This window comes from Polyergus mexicanus, unplaced genomic scaffold, assembly GCF_030449975.1.
Source record: "Polyergus mexicanus isolate NDT 795.1 unplaced genomic scaffold, iyPolMexi1.0 SCAF_9, whole genome shotgun sequence".
Classification (NCBI taxonomy): domain Eukaryota; kingdom Metazoa; phylum Arthropoda; class Insecta; order Hymenoptera; family Formicidae; genus Polyergus; species Polyergus mexicanus.
In genome coordinates, this window is record NW_027223329.1 from 9,961,674 (window position 1) to 9,977,843 (window position 16,170).

Sequence of the window (16,170 nt, forward strand, 5' to 3'; positions counted from 1 at the left end):
TTGTATTTTTTTTATCGACTGCGCTCTCATTGGATAACAAGAGAGACGGAGAAACTGAATATAAACATTTTTTAATAAAATTTTATTATAAATTACTTTTCCAAGCATTTCAACGTCAAATGTAGCGCATGTATCGTATATGGACTTCATCAGCTTTTGTTAAAATACAAATGTTCTTTTTAAAAAAGATATACATATATACACAACAATCTAACCTATTTCCTAACCTTTGAGCCTCAAGACGCGACTAGTTCATCATATTTAATCATAGATGGCAATGTGATTGAGCGATTTCGTCAGCATTAAGCGCATTAACAAGGACTTTTCGCAAACGACATACAGATAAATCTTTCGTAAAATGGTAAATAAATTGAATTGCTAACTAAACCGATGTCACTCGAAAACATGATCTTGTCGTCTAAACGCTGCGTCCGCATTATTTGACAATCACGCGTAAATTCATAATCTTATTTACAAAAAACCGGTATTTTTTCCGTTGACATAAAGGTTATATTTCTTTAAAAGTTTTCGTTCGCAAAGTTTATTTGTGCGACCGCGAGTATTTTTTTATGCAATAATTAAAATAATTTACGATACCTTACAGAATTTACTAAAATTGAAAAAACAATTTTGTCTTGCCTATTTGATAAATTTTATTAATAACGATGTACACTTGAATGATGCGCATTATTATTACTTAATTTAGAAACTTATTATTTAATTTATAGCAAGATTCTCTTGCATAATATTTATACGAGAATAAAGCCAAAAAACTCACGAGTATTCGATTATCAATAAAGTTGCACAAACAATGATCATTGTTGAGGATAAAAATTGTAACTGATGCTGCAATAGTTTCAGAATATTGCATCTTGTAGAGCAAGTTTAAAAGGAGCTACGAGATCGGTACAATCAACGAGAAACTTGAGAAATGGCTCGAGAGAACATTTATTGTTATGTACGCTTCAACCGACATCGCTGGAAATGCTCAATGTTCAAATGCAGTGGGTAAGTTTCTTACTGTAAGAGTGAATGATGTTGACAATTAACAAAAATACTTTTGCAGATTCGACTATATTCGAATCCGGCACGACGTCCAAGTTTCTTGTCTCAGTTCATCGAAAATATCAAACAGGAAATGCAAAAGAACAAGGAAATGAAGGAATCTTTAAAGAAATTTAGAGAGGAAGCTCAGAAATTGGAACAATCAGAAGCATTGCGCACGGCGCGACAAAAATTCCACGCTGTTGAATCTGAAGCTAACAAGGGTTCGGAAGCTATTAAGGAAAGGCTAGATACACTTAAAGAGAAGGTATATATACATAATCGACTTGTGTACAGTGATAGTGTTATACAATTCTACAAGTTTACATTCAAAAGGTGCAAGAAGTTATCGAAGAGGCAAGTAAGACTGAATTGGGCAAACGCGCTGGCCAGTTAGGCGAAGAGATTACGAAATCTGCCAAAGATGCAGCAGAGACGATTTCTGAAAAGAGCCAAGCATTTGGTAAAACCGGTGCATTTCAAACAATATCGCACACCGCAGAAGCCGTACGAAATGAACTTGACCAACATGGAATTCTAGGTAGATAAATTTGAATAGACAGAGAATAGAAAACAGGATTAAATTTCATTATTCCCTGATACAGGCAAAGTTTACGTTCCACCTAAAGAGCTACGAAAAAGGAATGAAGTGTCGATAGAACCTAGAGAAATTATGCCTGATCAGAAATCAACTGGTGTAGAGATACATAAAGATTTTATGTTTTCTAATGCCTGGCAAAAATTTAAGGTATTTATTGTACAGTGTCTTGTAAAAGTTTAATGCAATGTACAAATAGATAATTTGAATCTCAATTTAAAAAAAATACTTTTCTTTAATTCCATTAAATGTTGTTTTAAAGGATACTAATCCATATGTAAATAAGGTAATGGACTGGAAAATGAAATACGACGAATCAGATAATGCTGTATTACGTGCTTCCAAATTGCTTACGGATAAAGTTTCGGACATTATAGGCGGATTATTTCAAAAGACCGAGCTATCAGAGACTCTGACAGAGATCTGTAAACTGGATCCTAATTTTAGTAAAACTCAGTTTTTAAAGGATTGCGAGACTGATTTCATTCCGAATATTCTCGAAGCAATGGTCAGGGGCGACCTCGAGATTCTGAAGGATTGGTGTCACGAAGGGCCTTATAATATAATTGCACAGCCACATAAAGAAGTGAAGAAACTAGGACATTATTCAGATAGTAAAATTTTAGGTATGTATTTATAAATTCATAACTCATTATTTATAAGCTGTATAATTATACGAGAGCAGTAAGAGGAATATCAATTAATCGCAGACATCGACAATGTGGATCTAATGATGGGCAAGATGATGGAACAGGGACCGGTTTTAATCATTAGTTTTCAATCTCAACAAATCATGTGCGTGAGAAACTCAAAGAACGAGGTGATCGAAGGAGATCCACAGAAAGTGATGCGCGTCAATTATATCTGGGTAATGTGTCGTGATCGGACAGAACTCAATTCCAAGGCCGCGTGGCGTTTACTTGATCTTAGTGCCACCAGTTCGGAACAGTTAGTATAGTGCACGAGCATGTTAATTACTCGAAAAATTTATCACCACCAAGTGGAATCGCCGTATAATGTATATCGTTCTTGTACATTGTCGCAATCATTCGCATTGAAATGAGTGATTAAACGCGATAGGAATTCCTTAGCGATCGCATTAAGCGATCTCACCGATCTAGCCAATCTATATAGAGCGCAACATAATTCTTATAAATCAGAATGTTTATTTATGTGCAAGATTCTAGCAATGCAACGTATGTAAATTTTAATTTTGCATAATATAAGTACGTCTGCATTTTGTCGAGTTATTGCTTTCAAAATGATATATTTGTAAATGCATCGCGAAATGATACGCATCGTTCAATACGATCCACAATTGTACTAATTTTTTATTATTTAAAAATAGTTCATTTTTAAGATAATGACTTTTTTTTTTTTATTTATCTTATGCGTAACAGAACGAGTGTTCAGCGATAATAATTATTCGATTGCGTTTTTACCGATTAGCATTACATATTTTACGTATAGTGAAATTTTCGCGCCCGCGTGCATAGTCGCTTCTCTGTTTGTATATAACCTTCATTATATAATGTTAAACGATACAATATAAAAAAATTTATATATATTACAGATTCATAAATATTAATTTTTAAATTAAATTCAAAAGAGAATCTTGTTTGCAACTTGCTCTATAGTCATATGTAATAGATATTTAAATTAAAGCTTGTCAATCATATAGTTGGCAATGATAAACCATGCCTTGATTCTTGATAAAGATGAAATTATATATTTTATTGATGGAAAAAATTACTAAAGTTTTATCTTTTCAATACTTAAATCAACAATGCAAAGGAACAATTGCAGATATAAGGCTCTCGGAAATCATATTGATCAACATCATATTTTGTAAACTTCTTAATTTTAATACCCGAGTACTAATCATGTTATTCTTGTATATTAAAATGAGGAATTTTACAAAAAATGGAATTAATCAAATTGGCATCTGAAAAACTTATATGTTAACTAAAGATTCTAAGAGATGAATTTTCTCTTTTTATTTTTTCATTTCTCTTTTCCGTTTTATTTGAAATATGATATAAATCTGTGTACACGAATGGATGCAATGGAATATATAGATGTATCAGATATGAAAATATATTCAGATACTAAACATTTGTTAATAAAGCTTTTGTGTGTGTGTGTGTGTGTGTGTGTGTGTGTGTGTGTGTGTGTGTGTGTGTGTGTGTGTGTGTGTGTGTGTGTGTGTGTGTGTGTGTACATACATTCATATATATATACATTATATGTATATATGTACAAGCTAATATTTACGATTGTAATGTACAGTGGTGAGAAATTGTTAAAAGAACTGTTGATCATTTTTTAAAAGCTAATTATACAAGTTTACAGACCTCAGATCGATTGGAACTGAAATGGAATAAAATAACATCCAGTATGAACACATCAAGCGAGCATAGTATTATTTTTCTATTTAAGAGATAAAAATCCACGACTTATTGCAGGTGAAGATTATATAAAGTATAATATTATTAAAAAAAATGATACATGATAATAAAAACCTAAAGTACAATTTTATTTATATTCTTTATAATACTACATTTGTGTTGTAATTTTTTAATCTTTGTATAACTATACATAGTGAGTAAAATATCATATGTGAATTTGAAAGGGGAAAAAATATTATAATTAATATCATGTTTTTATACCTGTTTAGATCTGAGTTTACTTGCAAACGCAGGACTCTGCGGATTGGTCAGCTGTTTCGTCGCTTTAGCGATAATCGGCAGTTTATATTTCGGCATTGGTCTGGCCTTGATTTCCGCCAGTTTACGCAGCTCCACCTTTAACTGTTTTTCGTGCTCCATTTGCTTCCTCTCTTGCTCCTGACGCTTCATTTCTTCCTCAATTTCCTTCCGCTTCAGCTTCTCGTCAAATGCGCGTCGTTCTTTTGCGCGTTTATCAGTGTTCAATTCCAGTGGAAGGGCTTTCAATGGTACCTTTTGCTTATCATCATCACAAGCAGAACTCTTTTCCGTCATCTGCATATTCTCGTCTTCTGTCTTGTAAGAATCAATTCCATTCGGTTCCTTATTTTCTTGATTCTCGCACTTGTATTCCGCGTTATGCTCTCTTTCTGTTTTCATGTTCTTGTTTTTTACAGAAAGATGCTCCTTGGATCTACCGCGTACCATCACGGGTTTGAAAACCGGTGCGGGATTCGCGCGAAACACGCGCGACCGCTTGCTTTCCTCGAGTACCTGCTTCACCAACTGCTCCTTCTTCTCTGACAATTTCCTATCTCGTTCTTTGAAACTGAACGCAGACGGCAGGACCAGCTTTTTCGCGTTCTGTTGCTGCTTGGCCGACGGCGTCGGCGGCTTCGTGGAACTCGACGACGTCGACGACTTTGAAAAATTCGGCGCCGGCCTAGCATGAAACTCCGCCTTGGTTTTGCTGGCCTCCTGCAAATTCTTCAATCGCTGTTCCTTTTTCATTTGCATATCCTTGTTACGCGCCTCAAAACTAAATGGCACGACACGCGTAACATTCTTCGTGGTATTCTTGGGTACACCAAAAAACGCCATCTCTTCGTGTTGTACGATAATGCCCTCGGAATCGGTTACCATCACATTCGTAATCGTGTTCTTCAGACCGGACGGCACCTTATCACTTTTGGACTTTTCATCAGGCTGTATTGCGGAAGAGGTATTTGCAATTACCATCGGCTTTCTCGCGGCACCGTTGGCTTTTGTCGTCGCGCGCGGACCTAGCAATACATTAGGCGGTATCGGATTAGCCTTTATTCGATGCTTTTTCATTTCTTCGATTTCCAGTTTTTCGCGTTCTTCCTGACTCAACACAGTGACGGGACGAGTCCTATTCTTTGATATAAGCGCTGGCGAGATAGGTATTGTCGGTTTTAAACGGTTTTGCGTCAATTTGGACGCGTAAAAGGATTGTCTAATTGTATTGTCCTTGTTGCTTCTGGTGCGGAAGCGTTTGGGTGTTTCGTTTTGGAAGCGCGACACCGCTTCCGCTAATCCGATGTACTGCTTGTTGACCGACGTTTTACGTTTGTGCATGCTTCGTCTATGATTTTGCCAGGTGAGAACTGCGACTTGCTTAATAGACTGCATTCGATTACCTTTCGCATCTACATCGTCCTGACTGTTCCTTGCTTTCTTGTCTTCTTCATTGTCGTTAGTGGATACTACTTGTTCATCTTGCAACTTTTTACTATCTTCTTCGTTATATTCCTTATTATTATCATCTTCGTTATATTCCTTATTATTATCTTTTTCGTTATGTTCCTTATTATCTTTTTCGTTATGTTCTTTATTATTATCTTCTTCCTTACATTCTTCATTGTCTTCCTCGTAACATTGTTTAGCCTTCTTATTTGTAAGATCATCTACTGGATTGTTGGATGTATTGAAAGTATCATTCTCTACAGAATCTTTATCTTGCTCAAACAAGGATTGTTTAACCAACATCTTCTTCATATAATTACTTGATGTTTTATTAATTTTTGTAGGTCTTCCTGCACAATCTTGATTAGATTGATTGTTTTTGTTCAGTACACATCCAACAGATCTGGACGATTTAGTAATTTTAGGCATGTTTGGAGTTTTGAAAATTTTAGGCTCTTGGATGGATTTATTTAATACATCTCGAGTTTTAGGCATCTTTTTGCAGAGCTCCAGTTTTCTCATTGCATCATTGAACACCTGATCGTAAGTTACTTCTGCTGTTACTGTCTCCTTATTATTACGATATTTTGGAGAAATCACCTTGACAGGAGTACTTCTTATAATATCCAAGTCTGCTTGCGCTTTTGCATTAACACATAAGACGTCTACCTGAGATGCATGTTGAGCACTTTCCATATTTTCAGCAGTAGAGTTACAGGATTCTTCTATACGTTCATGTACTGTATGCTCCTTTTCAAAAAAATCCTGTATCTGTACAGGACTGCAGTTTTGAGTAAAATCTATCCATTGTGGTGCACGTATATTACAATAGTCTGCCATTATGTCAATAACGTATGTAAAATATGATATTACCCAAAAGTATACTGATATCAAGTCATAAAAGTAAAAGGATCACTGTACATTAAAACATATGAAATATTTCATCTAAATAACAGTGCTGTTAACGACAATCTGAAATATAAAAATTCAAAATCTCAATATCTTTCGTACATTTTGTAATTTTATATGTGAAATATTTCAAAAATCGAGGATCTAGTATGAAAGAAAGAATAAAGTAAACAAAGTTTTTTAAATCTTTTTCTTTCTTTTTCAAGTTATTATCTACTTTTGTATGTATCTCAATCATTCTTAAGCTATTAATAGAGAATGATAATTTAATAAGCAAATATAAATAAAATATTAATATAATTATATATATCAAAGCACAAGGACTATTGTTTCTAGATCTTATTAATTTAAGATATATTAATAATGTTTACACTTCTCAAGGTAAATAGCAGCTAACGCCATTCCTTTATTTGACAACAAAAATTGTTTCAATTTATCGCTAATATTATGTATGTGATTCGAAGGATTCATAATAAAAGAAGTATTCAAATCAAAGGCGAAAAATTCATATAATAATGCAATGTCTTTTTTATATCTTACCCTTATAGATAATAAAATTAAGAAATACTTTAATAGTAAAAAAACAATTATCTATCAGTGTTTTTGTGCAGATAATGCAGAAACGCATTTCTGTCATTATAAATCACCATTTAAACAAGATTATATATAAAAGATCCGATGTTATTATTGCAAAATTAAAATAGAAGACCAGGATGCGCAATGTACTTACATTCAATTATACATTAACGTCTCACGTCCGAAACTATTCGTCAAAGCACGAATGTTATGCTGCTCCTAATTTCTTCTCTTCTTATTGTATCTCTTATATCTTAAAATTATATATTCGATTTCTCGGTTGATTAAGAAATCATACAGAATAAAATGAAACGTGCCAAAGAGTGATCAGTCCACGATGGAATTATTCTATGCATTATACGACTATACGTTAAAGTTTGAATCTTTCGGTGGTTTTTTCGGATTGGTTGCGGTGTTGCTAACCGGTGGCGAGGAGGGGATTGATTTTCTCACGCATGCGCGTCAAACATAGTCCTAGTGGAATGAAAGTTCAAATAAAAACAAAGAGATATTGTTTAGTCTCTCTTTTTAACTGTTTCTAAACATTATTCCGATGTTTATTCACGAATATATTTTAGAATATTATAAATCAATATATTAAAACAAACTTATTTAATTTACTTACTATCATCTGTTACTGTTGCCATATAGCGCATGCGCGAGAAGCCCGCCATTGAATTTGTTCGATTGGTTCCTGAACACGAAATTCTCATGGAGAAACAATTCTGAAAATCTCTAAATATATCCCTTCTATAAAAGACGTAACAAATTTACAATGGATTTATATATATATCGGAAATATTTTCTGTATTTAATTATCAATCAATCTGACTGACGAGATTAAAAGATAAATTATACAATAGATTATACAGAGAAAAAAAATAATTCAAAATATTAAATATATTAAATAATTCAATTATAAATTAGTTTTATTACACACATAATTAATGATTGGATAACGTTTATTTGTTTCTGTTATTGTGAACTCTTAGTATTACATACAAAAGATCTATTGCAATGCGTTTTATGTACATGGAAAGTGCTATTCTAAAAAAAAAAAAAAAAAAAAAAAAACGGAATAAACGTAAATGTTTGGAAATGTTTTTTTAAAATAGTTAGTTTTTTATAAGCATAGTAAAATCTTAACACATTGAAATGTAATTCTTTCGATACAGTATTACGCTATCCACTCAGTACTGTATTGAAAAAGAATATCAATATTGAATTCAATACAATACAATATACTCCAAAGTGTAAAAGAGACAAACGATGACAATATGCGAACATCGAGACAAATTATTCAGACTTGGATTTCATCTCATCTTTATAGTGAAGAAACACGAGAGAAAATAGAAACACGCCGCCCATCATGGAGAACGCGCTTATATAATACGGGAACGCACTCGGTATAAAGCGTTCGTATTGCGTATGTTGCAGCGGACGTACAGATACTTGAGTAGTGCTGTAAAGATGCGTCAATCCGACGCGCTTGTAATCTACTTTAAATTGGTACACCCCATATACATCGGGGATCTTGAATCTGCCTTCGTAACGGCCATTTCCTACCGGCTTCATGGTCATACGCACGAACGGATCGATCCGCACAAATTCCAGCTGCAGATCGTTAGTCTCGTAGGGCACCCACTTGCCGTCCGACAGTCGTTCGACGTCGATTGAATATACCACGTCATCCATGATTGTATACGCGGCCGGCGGTTGCGATTCACCAACTCGATGATGATGAACGGATGACACGCGTATGACACCATTCTCTTTAAATACCCACTGTGCCATAGCCTTTGCTACTATCTGATTACCGGATTTCTCGTATCTCTGTCCACCTGTGAACAATTGACAATAGTTTAAGAACATTTATCTTATAAAAACATCAAAGGTATATTGAAAAGATTGAAAATTTTAATAGATGAAGATAAAATCTTTGTTTCGAGTAATTTCAAAATATTAAATAACAAATGTTGATAATATTATATAAACAGTTGCACTGATAATCTCCTGTTAAACTCTTGCTAAAAAAAGAGAATGCAAAGAATTTAACTATTTCAGTATTATTTTCTTTACCTTGTCCCTTTTGAACAGGGCTGGTGAATGCTTCATCGCTGAAAAAAAATATCGAACCCGAGAACAAAACTCGGGCATTATTCCTTGCCTGTAAAGCCGCTATCAACAAAGTGTTTTTACCAACACCATGTGGGTACTCTTTGATTACTTGGTCTGGATTATAAGTATATGCTGAGGTGGATGCCGATAAGAGGCGTAAAATTAAAGGATTATCCGAATCCGCAATCAATCCAGTTCCTTGATAGAGTAACGGAGGGATGTCTTTGCTCCCGACAATGATTGGAGCATCTATCAGATTAGCTGGATCTGCTACTATAGTGGTATGTTGGCCGTTATCGGAAACATCGTAATTCATATGATCAATCACAGTGGAACCTTCCTCATCTATCTCCAAGCCACATTCTGAGGCTAATTCATGCAAAGCAACGCCAGATTGCGAGGAGCCAGCAATTAAAACATTTCCACCACCATCGATGAATTCTGTTATAGCTTCCACACTCAAAGCACCACCAAACTCTTCGACTGTGGGTGCAAATATTATTAAATGTTCGTATAAATATTCGCCATACTTGGAGAGCTGTAGATTTGCATCGTCAGCTGATTTGAAAGTCAATACATAGCCACTATCTGTAACATAATTCCAAAATATATTATGTAACATATATTCTATCAATTATATATATTCATTTAATTAATTTTTAACATGAGAATAAAAACAAAATTTGTCAGGATGTACTAAGTTAATAATTGATAAAATATATAAATAATGTATTTATATGTTGTGACTAGATAATATATTTAAAAACTGTTGCAAAAATGATTAATATCAATAAAATATTTTGCAGTAAGTATTTGCTTGTTGGCCCTAAAAAAACTAAGTTTAAAGATGTTATATAATATACATTATCAGAAATTTTATGATAAAAAAATAATGTAAGAATCTCTTAATAAGTAACATCAATACTGTATGTTCCAACATGGTTATTAAATTTGAACAAGAGATTGAAATATACAAAAGATTTGTATAATTTTTAATTATCTATCTCAATGTTTACAGAGACGCAGCTGATATTTCAAAAGTATTAATACTGAATACGATACCGTATAATGCTCGGAAAATTGCAAAAACCGGCTATCAAGGAAAGCCGCTAGTGGTCAAATATTTGTAACGATTAGAGAAAAAAAGATGATAATGTATGGATACCCTGTAATGTATTGAAAAATATCGAATGTGTTTCCTTAATTGCGAGATTGTCCAACAAGACGAGGGTCGGGCCACCAGCATTTGCGCTGGCAAACACGAAGAACAGACAAAATAACCTATTTACGAGCCTCATCGTACACCACTCGTGACAGTAAAATTCTTGACCATGACACGTTGGCTCATTCGGAAGTGGCATGTTCGTAAAAACATCGTAAACTTTTTCTAGGGACTTTAGCTAGTTATTTATTTCCCCCTGCAAAACACAGGAATTTTAGGATATCGACGATGTGATAGCGTCTGAAGGAATGTGTCATATATATAGATGGTATCATTGAAATCACCCCTAATGAGTTTGGGCGTGTGTTTTAGGTTCGCCTCAAATTTCTCAGTTATTATATTATCATCTCACATCATAATCGAATTTTTTACGCAATTTTTATTTCTTTAAATGATCTAATATAATGAAACGTTGGTCTTGCGTTTTTCTGCTCGTAACATGCCTCGTATGGCATGGTAAGTTTATCCAATTTCTTTAAAATACAAAATATATATTTATTATAATATGCTAGTATAAAAATTAATGTAGATATTTTGATTTTTTTGTTTATTAAGCTCTAAAATTTAATATCCGTGGGATTTTATAATATTATATTCATATTCTATTTTCTTATATTTACGTCATATATTTCAAATAAAAATAAAAATATAAAATTTGACAGTTACAGCTCAGAATACAGAAAACTGCCAAATTCCACTGGTCATCAGAGGATCTTGGTTTTCGTGGGAAAATGGCAGGAATACCTTAACAGAAATAAATGCCAACAGTATGACTAATCGGGGTATATGTGTAAATATGATAGAAGAATATCATGTTAATTATACGTTTGTATTTCGTGATGCTAATACTTCGGCCATGTACGACAGTTGTTATCATTGTGTGAAACTTGTTGTCAGAACAGTAAATGTCCTGGAAAAACTTGAAGGCAAGTGATGAGTTGGTCTATACTAATGCAACAAATTATTATATTTAAAAATAATATATAAAATATATAATTTATAAATATTTTTATTTATTCTTACTACAGTGAGTTGTGTAAACTTACCCAATGGTGTCGAACCTACTGTGGATAATGTTTGCAAAGGTTTAAACGCAAACCAACAATTGGTAACGTTGTTCTCTGAGAATTATGTGCCTGTAAACTGCAGGTCTTCCTTGGAAGGAGTTTGGCAGTTTGCTTATCAAGTAAGATAGTAATATTGCACAAAGATAATGATATTTTATACGGTTTTATTAATTAATATCATTAATAGTAGTTTCATTAGTCATATGTAATCTCTCTATATTTATTATTTCAGAATCGATTTAGATTTACCGGAGAGTGTAATAATCCAGATGCGCAAATAAAATCTTGTCAGACTGCAGGAACTCAATTTCTTATAACCAATCAGAAATTTAATATTACTTACAAGAGATGCCCTGGAATGAAAGGAACCTTTGATGGATGTAATAAAATTTACAAAAAATAGCTATATTTTGAGATTTTTTATAGAAAGAAAAATATCGATATTGTCTCATTTCAGTGGTAGAATACAGTTGCTTGGGCGACTGGTTTGTGGATAAGAATCACTTCTTCGCAGTAGCGAATACAAAAGAATCTCGAAAAGACGAGAAATACAGATGTTTTTTAAAGAATCGCGACGATGATTTGTATATCGGTGTATCGATTACTGCGGAGTGTAATACTCTTAAAACTGTCGAGAAAAGTCCCGAACGTTTGCGAATTACTCCAGTTAAGTCCGAAATAGTCGAACCGGGTTGCCGTTTGCCCGAGGATATGTCTGGTAATTGGATCAACACCGCTAATATTGACGCGGATATCTTCATTAACGAAACACATATTATTGAGACTTGGTATCCAGACGAAGGACGTTATCGACGGACGATTTATGTTTGTCGTGAACAAAGGGACTCGAGAATAATGATGGCAAGATTGACTGTTGATGGATGGTATATTTGTCAAATCTTTCATAAAGAAATATTTTTATATATTTGTAAAATTTAACAAGTTTAAAAGTATTCTTACACATACTTTATAAAGATATACAAATCTTTATATTTATATATTCATTGAATGCATTTTCAGCCAAAAGGACTATGTTTGCTTCGATTTTGTACGACGACATCATAATATTATTAGATACCGACGTGGATTGGCTGTGATAAAAGATGATTTTCATACGGTGTGTTCTTGGGTCCAATTTCCCAATAAAGAAAATTGGAAATATGATCTATTTTTAGGTAATTACAGTATAAATAAATAAATTTGTGCTTGTTTTTCTAATAGTTGATTGTACTATATTATTTCTTATATAACTTCGTTAGCAAGAAATCCCGTTCCGGTGCGCTGTCCGATAGCCGGAAAATTTCAGTTCCATCAAAAAGGTGATGTTCTTTTTGAGACGAGAATTCTAGGCGGCGTCACTAAATCTCCACGTCCAAATATATATTGCAAACAAAATATTTCCGATTTTTCGGTTTGCACTACCGATCAAAAGGAAATCGCCATTGATGAGACGTATTGTTTATCTGTAGATCACTTGGGAAAACCGGTTGACATTTACAGTAAGTTTTATTAATATTTTATATACAGCCAGTACATATATAATTCCATTCACATATTTATAATATCACACTATTTTTACAGGTGATCCCGATTATGTGATGAAATGCATTGGATTTTGGAAGGAGAACTTAAAATCGTACCTAGTTACTTACGACGAACTGGATCCTTTTAGCAAATATCGTTGTTGGGTGTATCAAAGGGCCGATCTGAATAGAGTGCTCTTGTCTCAAGCTATTGGTCCATTCTGTGATCTCAAACAAGACGTGACGAGTCAAAATTATACAGAAGGTGCTGCAGTTGCGCTAGAATTGCAGGTAAGGAGAAAGAAACTTCTCCTTGAGTATGATAAATGAATACAATGAAATTTAAAATAAAAAAATAAAACTTACCGACATATCGTTAATTAATAGGAATACGAACGAGAACGTGATCAATGTCCAATGTATTTTGATGACGGAAGTAATCCTTGGGTGAAAACAGAAAACTTTGTCAATGTCTTCCATTTCGGAAACGGCGGTAATACAAAAAGTCGTTTCTTATTCTTATTTATCATACCATTAGTAATAGTATATTATAATAGAAACATGTAAAAATAATTCTCTTTGAGGATCAAACGTGTTCATTAATTCTCATAAAAAACGCGATCATAGTGCGATAAACATTTAAGATAAATATCGCATATATGGTTTTAAACAATTCTTATGATGATTTGTTTCACACTGGCACTATATATTCCGTCCATTTTGTAATTATGATTATATATGTGCCTTTAACACACTACTGCCTTATTTTGAATTTTACATAAATAGATGATGTACAATATAGATATTTTAATATATAAGAAAAGTCCGTCCTCAAAGAATCTCTGATGCAAAACAAATGTATTCTGGTTCACACATTATTCATTTTATTATGCATATACGAACAAGATATAGAGAAAAGATCACAAGTAGGATGATTTGGTTAGGTTACTTATTTAAGCAAAAACAGATGAGATGAAAAAAAAAAAACTTCTGAAACTGAATAATTCTTATTTCATATGTATTGTATTATGTATGAAACAGAAAGCATTTGACAATTTTATTACATATGTTATACATTAAGACATTTTAAAAATAGTTTATAGAATAAGTATAATTTTTTATATTTTATATTTATCATATACACCTACATATATATAGATAATATAATAAAATTTATTTAATCCTTAAATATATACATATGCCATAATGTTGAAATATATATATTAACATTACTTTTTTTCTTAGATAAAGCTTCTTTTAAAACTCAGAAATAGTAGAAAATTTTACGAGGTTTCTTAAAAATTCCAAAAAAGAGGATACAAAAAAAAATTGCTTAGTCTAATGTTTATTTAAGAATTCAAATGTAATGCTATAATTATATAAAATGTAATATATTTATATATTTTTAGCATAATTTAAAACTAATTATTCATAATATATATATACATATAAATAATTGAAAGATACATCGAAACTTATTTTGTCCAGCTCACTTTAGGTATGTCAAAGTGTTCGGTTAAGCTGTCCAGATGTCGATTAAATTCCTCCACTCGTTGTTTGTGAGTCTTAGAGGCTTTTTGTTTGATCCTTTCAGTTTGCTGTAAATTTTAATTATTAAATGTTAATATTAAATTTTAATATTAAATATCAGCACTAAGAATTCTTAAAATCGAATTATTTGTTGATATTAATATAATAAATATATATGTCTGCCTTACCATCTTTTCTTGCATTTCCTGAAAAGCTAACTCTGCTTTTGTTCGTATCACTTCCCTTTTTTCAGATTTCTCTTCCTCGATGATCTTTGAAACCTCTACCAGTTTCTTCTTTTTACCATCTTTGTTCTTCTTCCTACAGAAAGAGAACAATTTCTAATATATACTATTATTTTGAATATCGGTTGTCTTAATAAAAAAGAAAAAAAATCATTATTCCATAATAAACTTAACCTCATTTAATCGAATCAGTAAACATCAAATAAAGAAAATATTTACTTTCTGCTCACTGCTTGGTCGTTCTTCAATTTCAGGGCTCCCTTTGCAACGTGTGCGTATGGATCTTCGTTATCTTTCGTTGCAGGCATCGTAAATAAATGAAAATTCGTTATCAGAACAACCAACAAAAATACGCCTTGACGTTTTATTACTTGTGTCTTGTATCACTTCTCTAATGACGTTGAGTGAAACCAAAACCTCCAATAAGGCAATGGGTGCGTTCAGGAAACACAACCGTTGAGTAACAATCGAACGTGATTGGTTCTTACTTCTAGAACCAACAAATCAACGTCGAATGTTGACAAGACGATGCTCAACAGTTGTGTTTCCTGAACGCGCCCATTGTTTCCAGATTTTCACACGCATGCGCATTCCTGCGCATACATATAAAACGATTGGCTATATACAATATACAAGTTGCCGGCTTGCCGGTAATTCACTTCACGTGGGTTTACAGTTTCACAGTGGCTGATGGTTTGTGAAATATTTACATAACCTGCACTTCTGTAAGTATACTTATTTTTATATACATATTTATTCTTATACTTATATATATTTATACTTAATATCATACTTAATATATATATTTCGTTTCTTCCTATCATAGTATTATCTCACATATTTTCATATTAAAATATTTTTAAATCGACACTTATGGTAACATTTATATTGTATTACATTTACACATCACATACACATGATGTGTATATATTTTTAATTTTATACGTAAATTGTGACTTGCATCTTCGCCTAAAAAACAAGTAAAGTGATTTTATTTTTATTGCAGCTTAATTAAAAAAATGTGGCCCTTAATAGTGAGATCTTTTGGCCATTTTGGTAAATATATTATGCTTCCTTTTGTGGGTATTATTGGATTCATCGGATATAATGTAGAGGGATGGATATCTGACCGTTACACACCACCAACACCATCCATTAAGCAACAACGGCAGGAGAGATTACTA

General features: G+C 32.8%; 5 protein-coding genes across 5 annotated transcripts; 2 read left to right on the forward strand and 3 right to left on the reverse strand.

The window, feature by feature from the left end:
• Positions 1-272: 272 nt before the first annotated feature.
• LOC138936016 (mitochondrial import inner membrane translocase subunit TIM44) lies at positions 273-6,741 on the forward strand. Its single transcript, XM_070301044.1, has 7 exons — positions 273-361; positions 856-1,008; positions 1,067-1,312; positions 1,381-1,585; positions 1,650-1,792; positions 1,905-2,268; positions 2,353-6,741. Exons 1-7 carry the CDS (start codon positions 359-361, stop codon positions 2,598-2,600), a joined length of 1,362 nt encoding a protein of 453 aa, XP_070157145.1. The 5' UTR covers positions 273-358; the 3' UTR covers positions 2,601-6,741.
• On the reverse strand, positions 4,158-8,151 carry LOC138936015 (targeting protein for Xklp2 homolog). Its single transcript, XM_070301043.1, has 3 exons — positions 7,907-8,151; positions 7,436-7,755; positions 4,158-6,768 (listed from the first exon to the last, which is right to left on the reverse strand). The coding sequence occupies exon 3, from the start codon at positions 6,634-6,636 to the stop codon at positions 4,306-4,308; it is 2,331 nt and encodes a 776-aa protein (XP_070157144.1). The 5' UTR covers positions 6,637-6,768; positions 7,436-7,755; positions 7,907-8,151; the 3' UTR covers positions 4,158-4,305.
• A 222-nt stretch (positions 8,152-8,373) lies between these two features.
• Positions 8,374-10,736, reverse strand: Ost48 (dolichyl-diphosphooligosaccharide--protein glycosyltransferase non-catalytic subunit Ost48). The gene is made up of 3 exons (XM_070301045.1): positions 10,565-10,736; positions 9,361-9,987; positions 8,374-9,122 (listed from the first exon to the last, which is right to left on the reverse strand). Exons 1-3 carry the CDS (start codon positions 10,695-10,697, stop codon positions 8,578-8,580), a joined length of 1,305 nt encoding a protein of 434 aa, XP_070157146.1. The 5' UTR covers positions 10,698-10,736; the 3' UTR covers positions 8,374-8,577.
• A 197-nt stretch (positions 10,737-10,933) lies between these two features.
• Udt (protein undicht) lies at positions 10,934-14,346 on the forward strand. The gene is made up of 9 exons (XM_070301704.1): positions 10,934-11,077; positions 11,284-11,547; positions 11,650-11,807; positions 11,921-12,068; positions 12,146-12,572; positions 12,709-12,863; positions 12,948-13,187; positions 13,270-13,502; positions 13,599-14,346. The coding sequence occupies exons 1-9, from the start codon at positions 11,026-11,028 to the stop codon at positions 13,776-13,778; spliced, it is 1,857 nt and encodes a 618-aa protein (XP_070157805.1). The 5' UTR covers positions 10,934-11,025; the 3' UTR covers positions 13,779-14,346.
• Positions 14,347-14,419: 73 nt separating this feature from the next.
• Positions 14,420-15,387, reverse strand: LOC138936360 (protein FAM32A-like). Its single transcript, XM_070301703.1, has 3 exons — positions 15,206-15,387; positions 14,930-15,062; positions 14,420-14,809 (listed from the first exon to the last, which is right to left on the reverse strand). The coding sequence occupies exons 1-3, from the start codon at positions 15,292-15,294 to the stop codon at positions 14,687-14,689; spliced, it is 345 nt and encodes a 114-aa protein (XP_070157804.1). The 5' UTR covers positions 15,295-15,387; the 3' UTR covers positions 14,420-14,686.
• Between the last annotated feature and the right edge of the window lie 783 nt (positions 15,388-16,170).

Bases quoted from the DNA above. Each gene is read 5' to 3' on its own strand.
- Ost48 (XM_070301045.1), bottom strand. From the start codon at position 10,697: ATGAGGCTCGTAAATAGGTTATTTTGTCTGTTCTTCGTGTTTGCCAGC. The intron at 9,988-10,564 runs GTATCCATACAT...ATTATGTTACAG, and splicing joins ATTTTTCAATACATTACAGG to ATAGTGGCTATGTATTGACT. The intron at 9,123-9,360 runs GTAAAGAAAATA...AATTGTTCACAG, and splicing joins CCCTGTTCAAAAGGGACAAG to GTGGACAGAGATACGAGAAA.
- LOC138936360 (XM_070301703.1), bottom strand. From the start codon at position 15,294: ATGCCTGCAACGAAAGATAACGAAGATCCATACGCACACGTTGCAAAG. The intron at 15,063-15,205 runs GTAAATATTTTC...CTCTTTCTGTAG, and splicing joins GACCAAGCAGTGAGCAGAAA to GAAGAAGAACAAAGATGGTA. The intron at 14,810-14,929 runs GTAAGGCAGACA...TAAAATTTACAG, and splicing joins AGGAAATGCAAGAAAAGATG to CAAACTGAAAGGATCAAACA.
- LOC138936016 (XM_070301044.1), top strand. The intron at 1,313-1,380 runs GTATATATACAT...TACATTCAAAAG, and splicing joins TAGATACACTTAAAGAGAAG to GTGCAAGAAGTTATCGAAGA. The intron at 2,269-2,352 runs GTATGTATTTAT...AATTAATCGCAG, and splicing joins TTCAGATAGTAAAATTTTAG to ACATCGACAATGTGGATCTA.
- Udt (XM_070301704.1), top strand. From the start codon at position 11,026: ATGAAACGTTGGTCTTGCGTTTTTCTGCTCGTAACATGCCTCGTATGG. The intron at 11,078-11,283 runs GTAAGTTTATCC...AAAATTTGACAG, and splicing joins AACATGCCTCGTATGGCATG to TTACAGCTCAGAATACAGAA. The intron at 11,808-11,920 runs GTAAGATAGTAA...TTATTATTTCAG, and splicing joins TTTGGCAGTTTGCTTATCAA to AATCGATTTAGATTTACCGG.
- LOC138936015 (XM_070301043.1), bottom strand. From the start codon at position 6,636: ATGGCAGACTATTGTAATATACGTGCACCACAATGGATAGATTTTACT.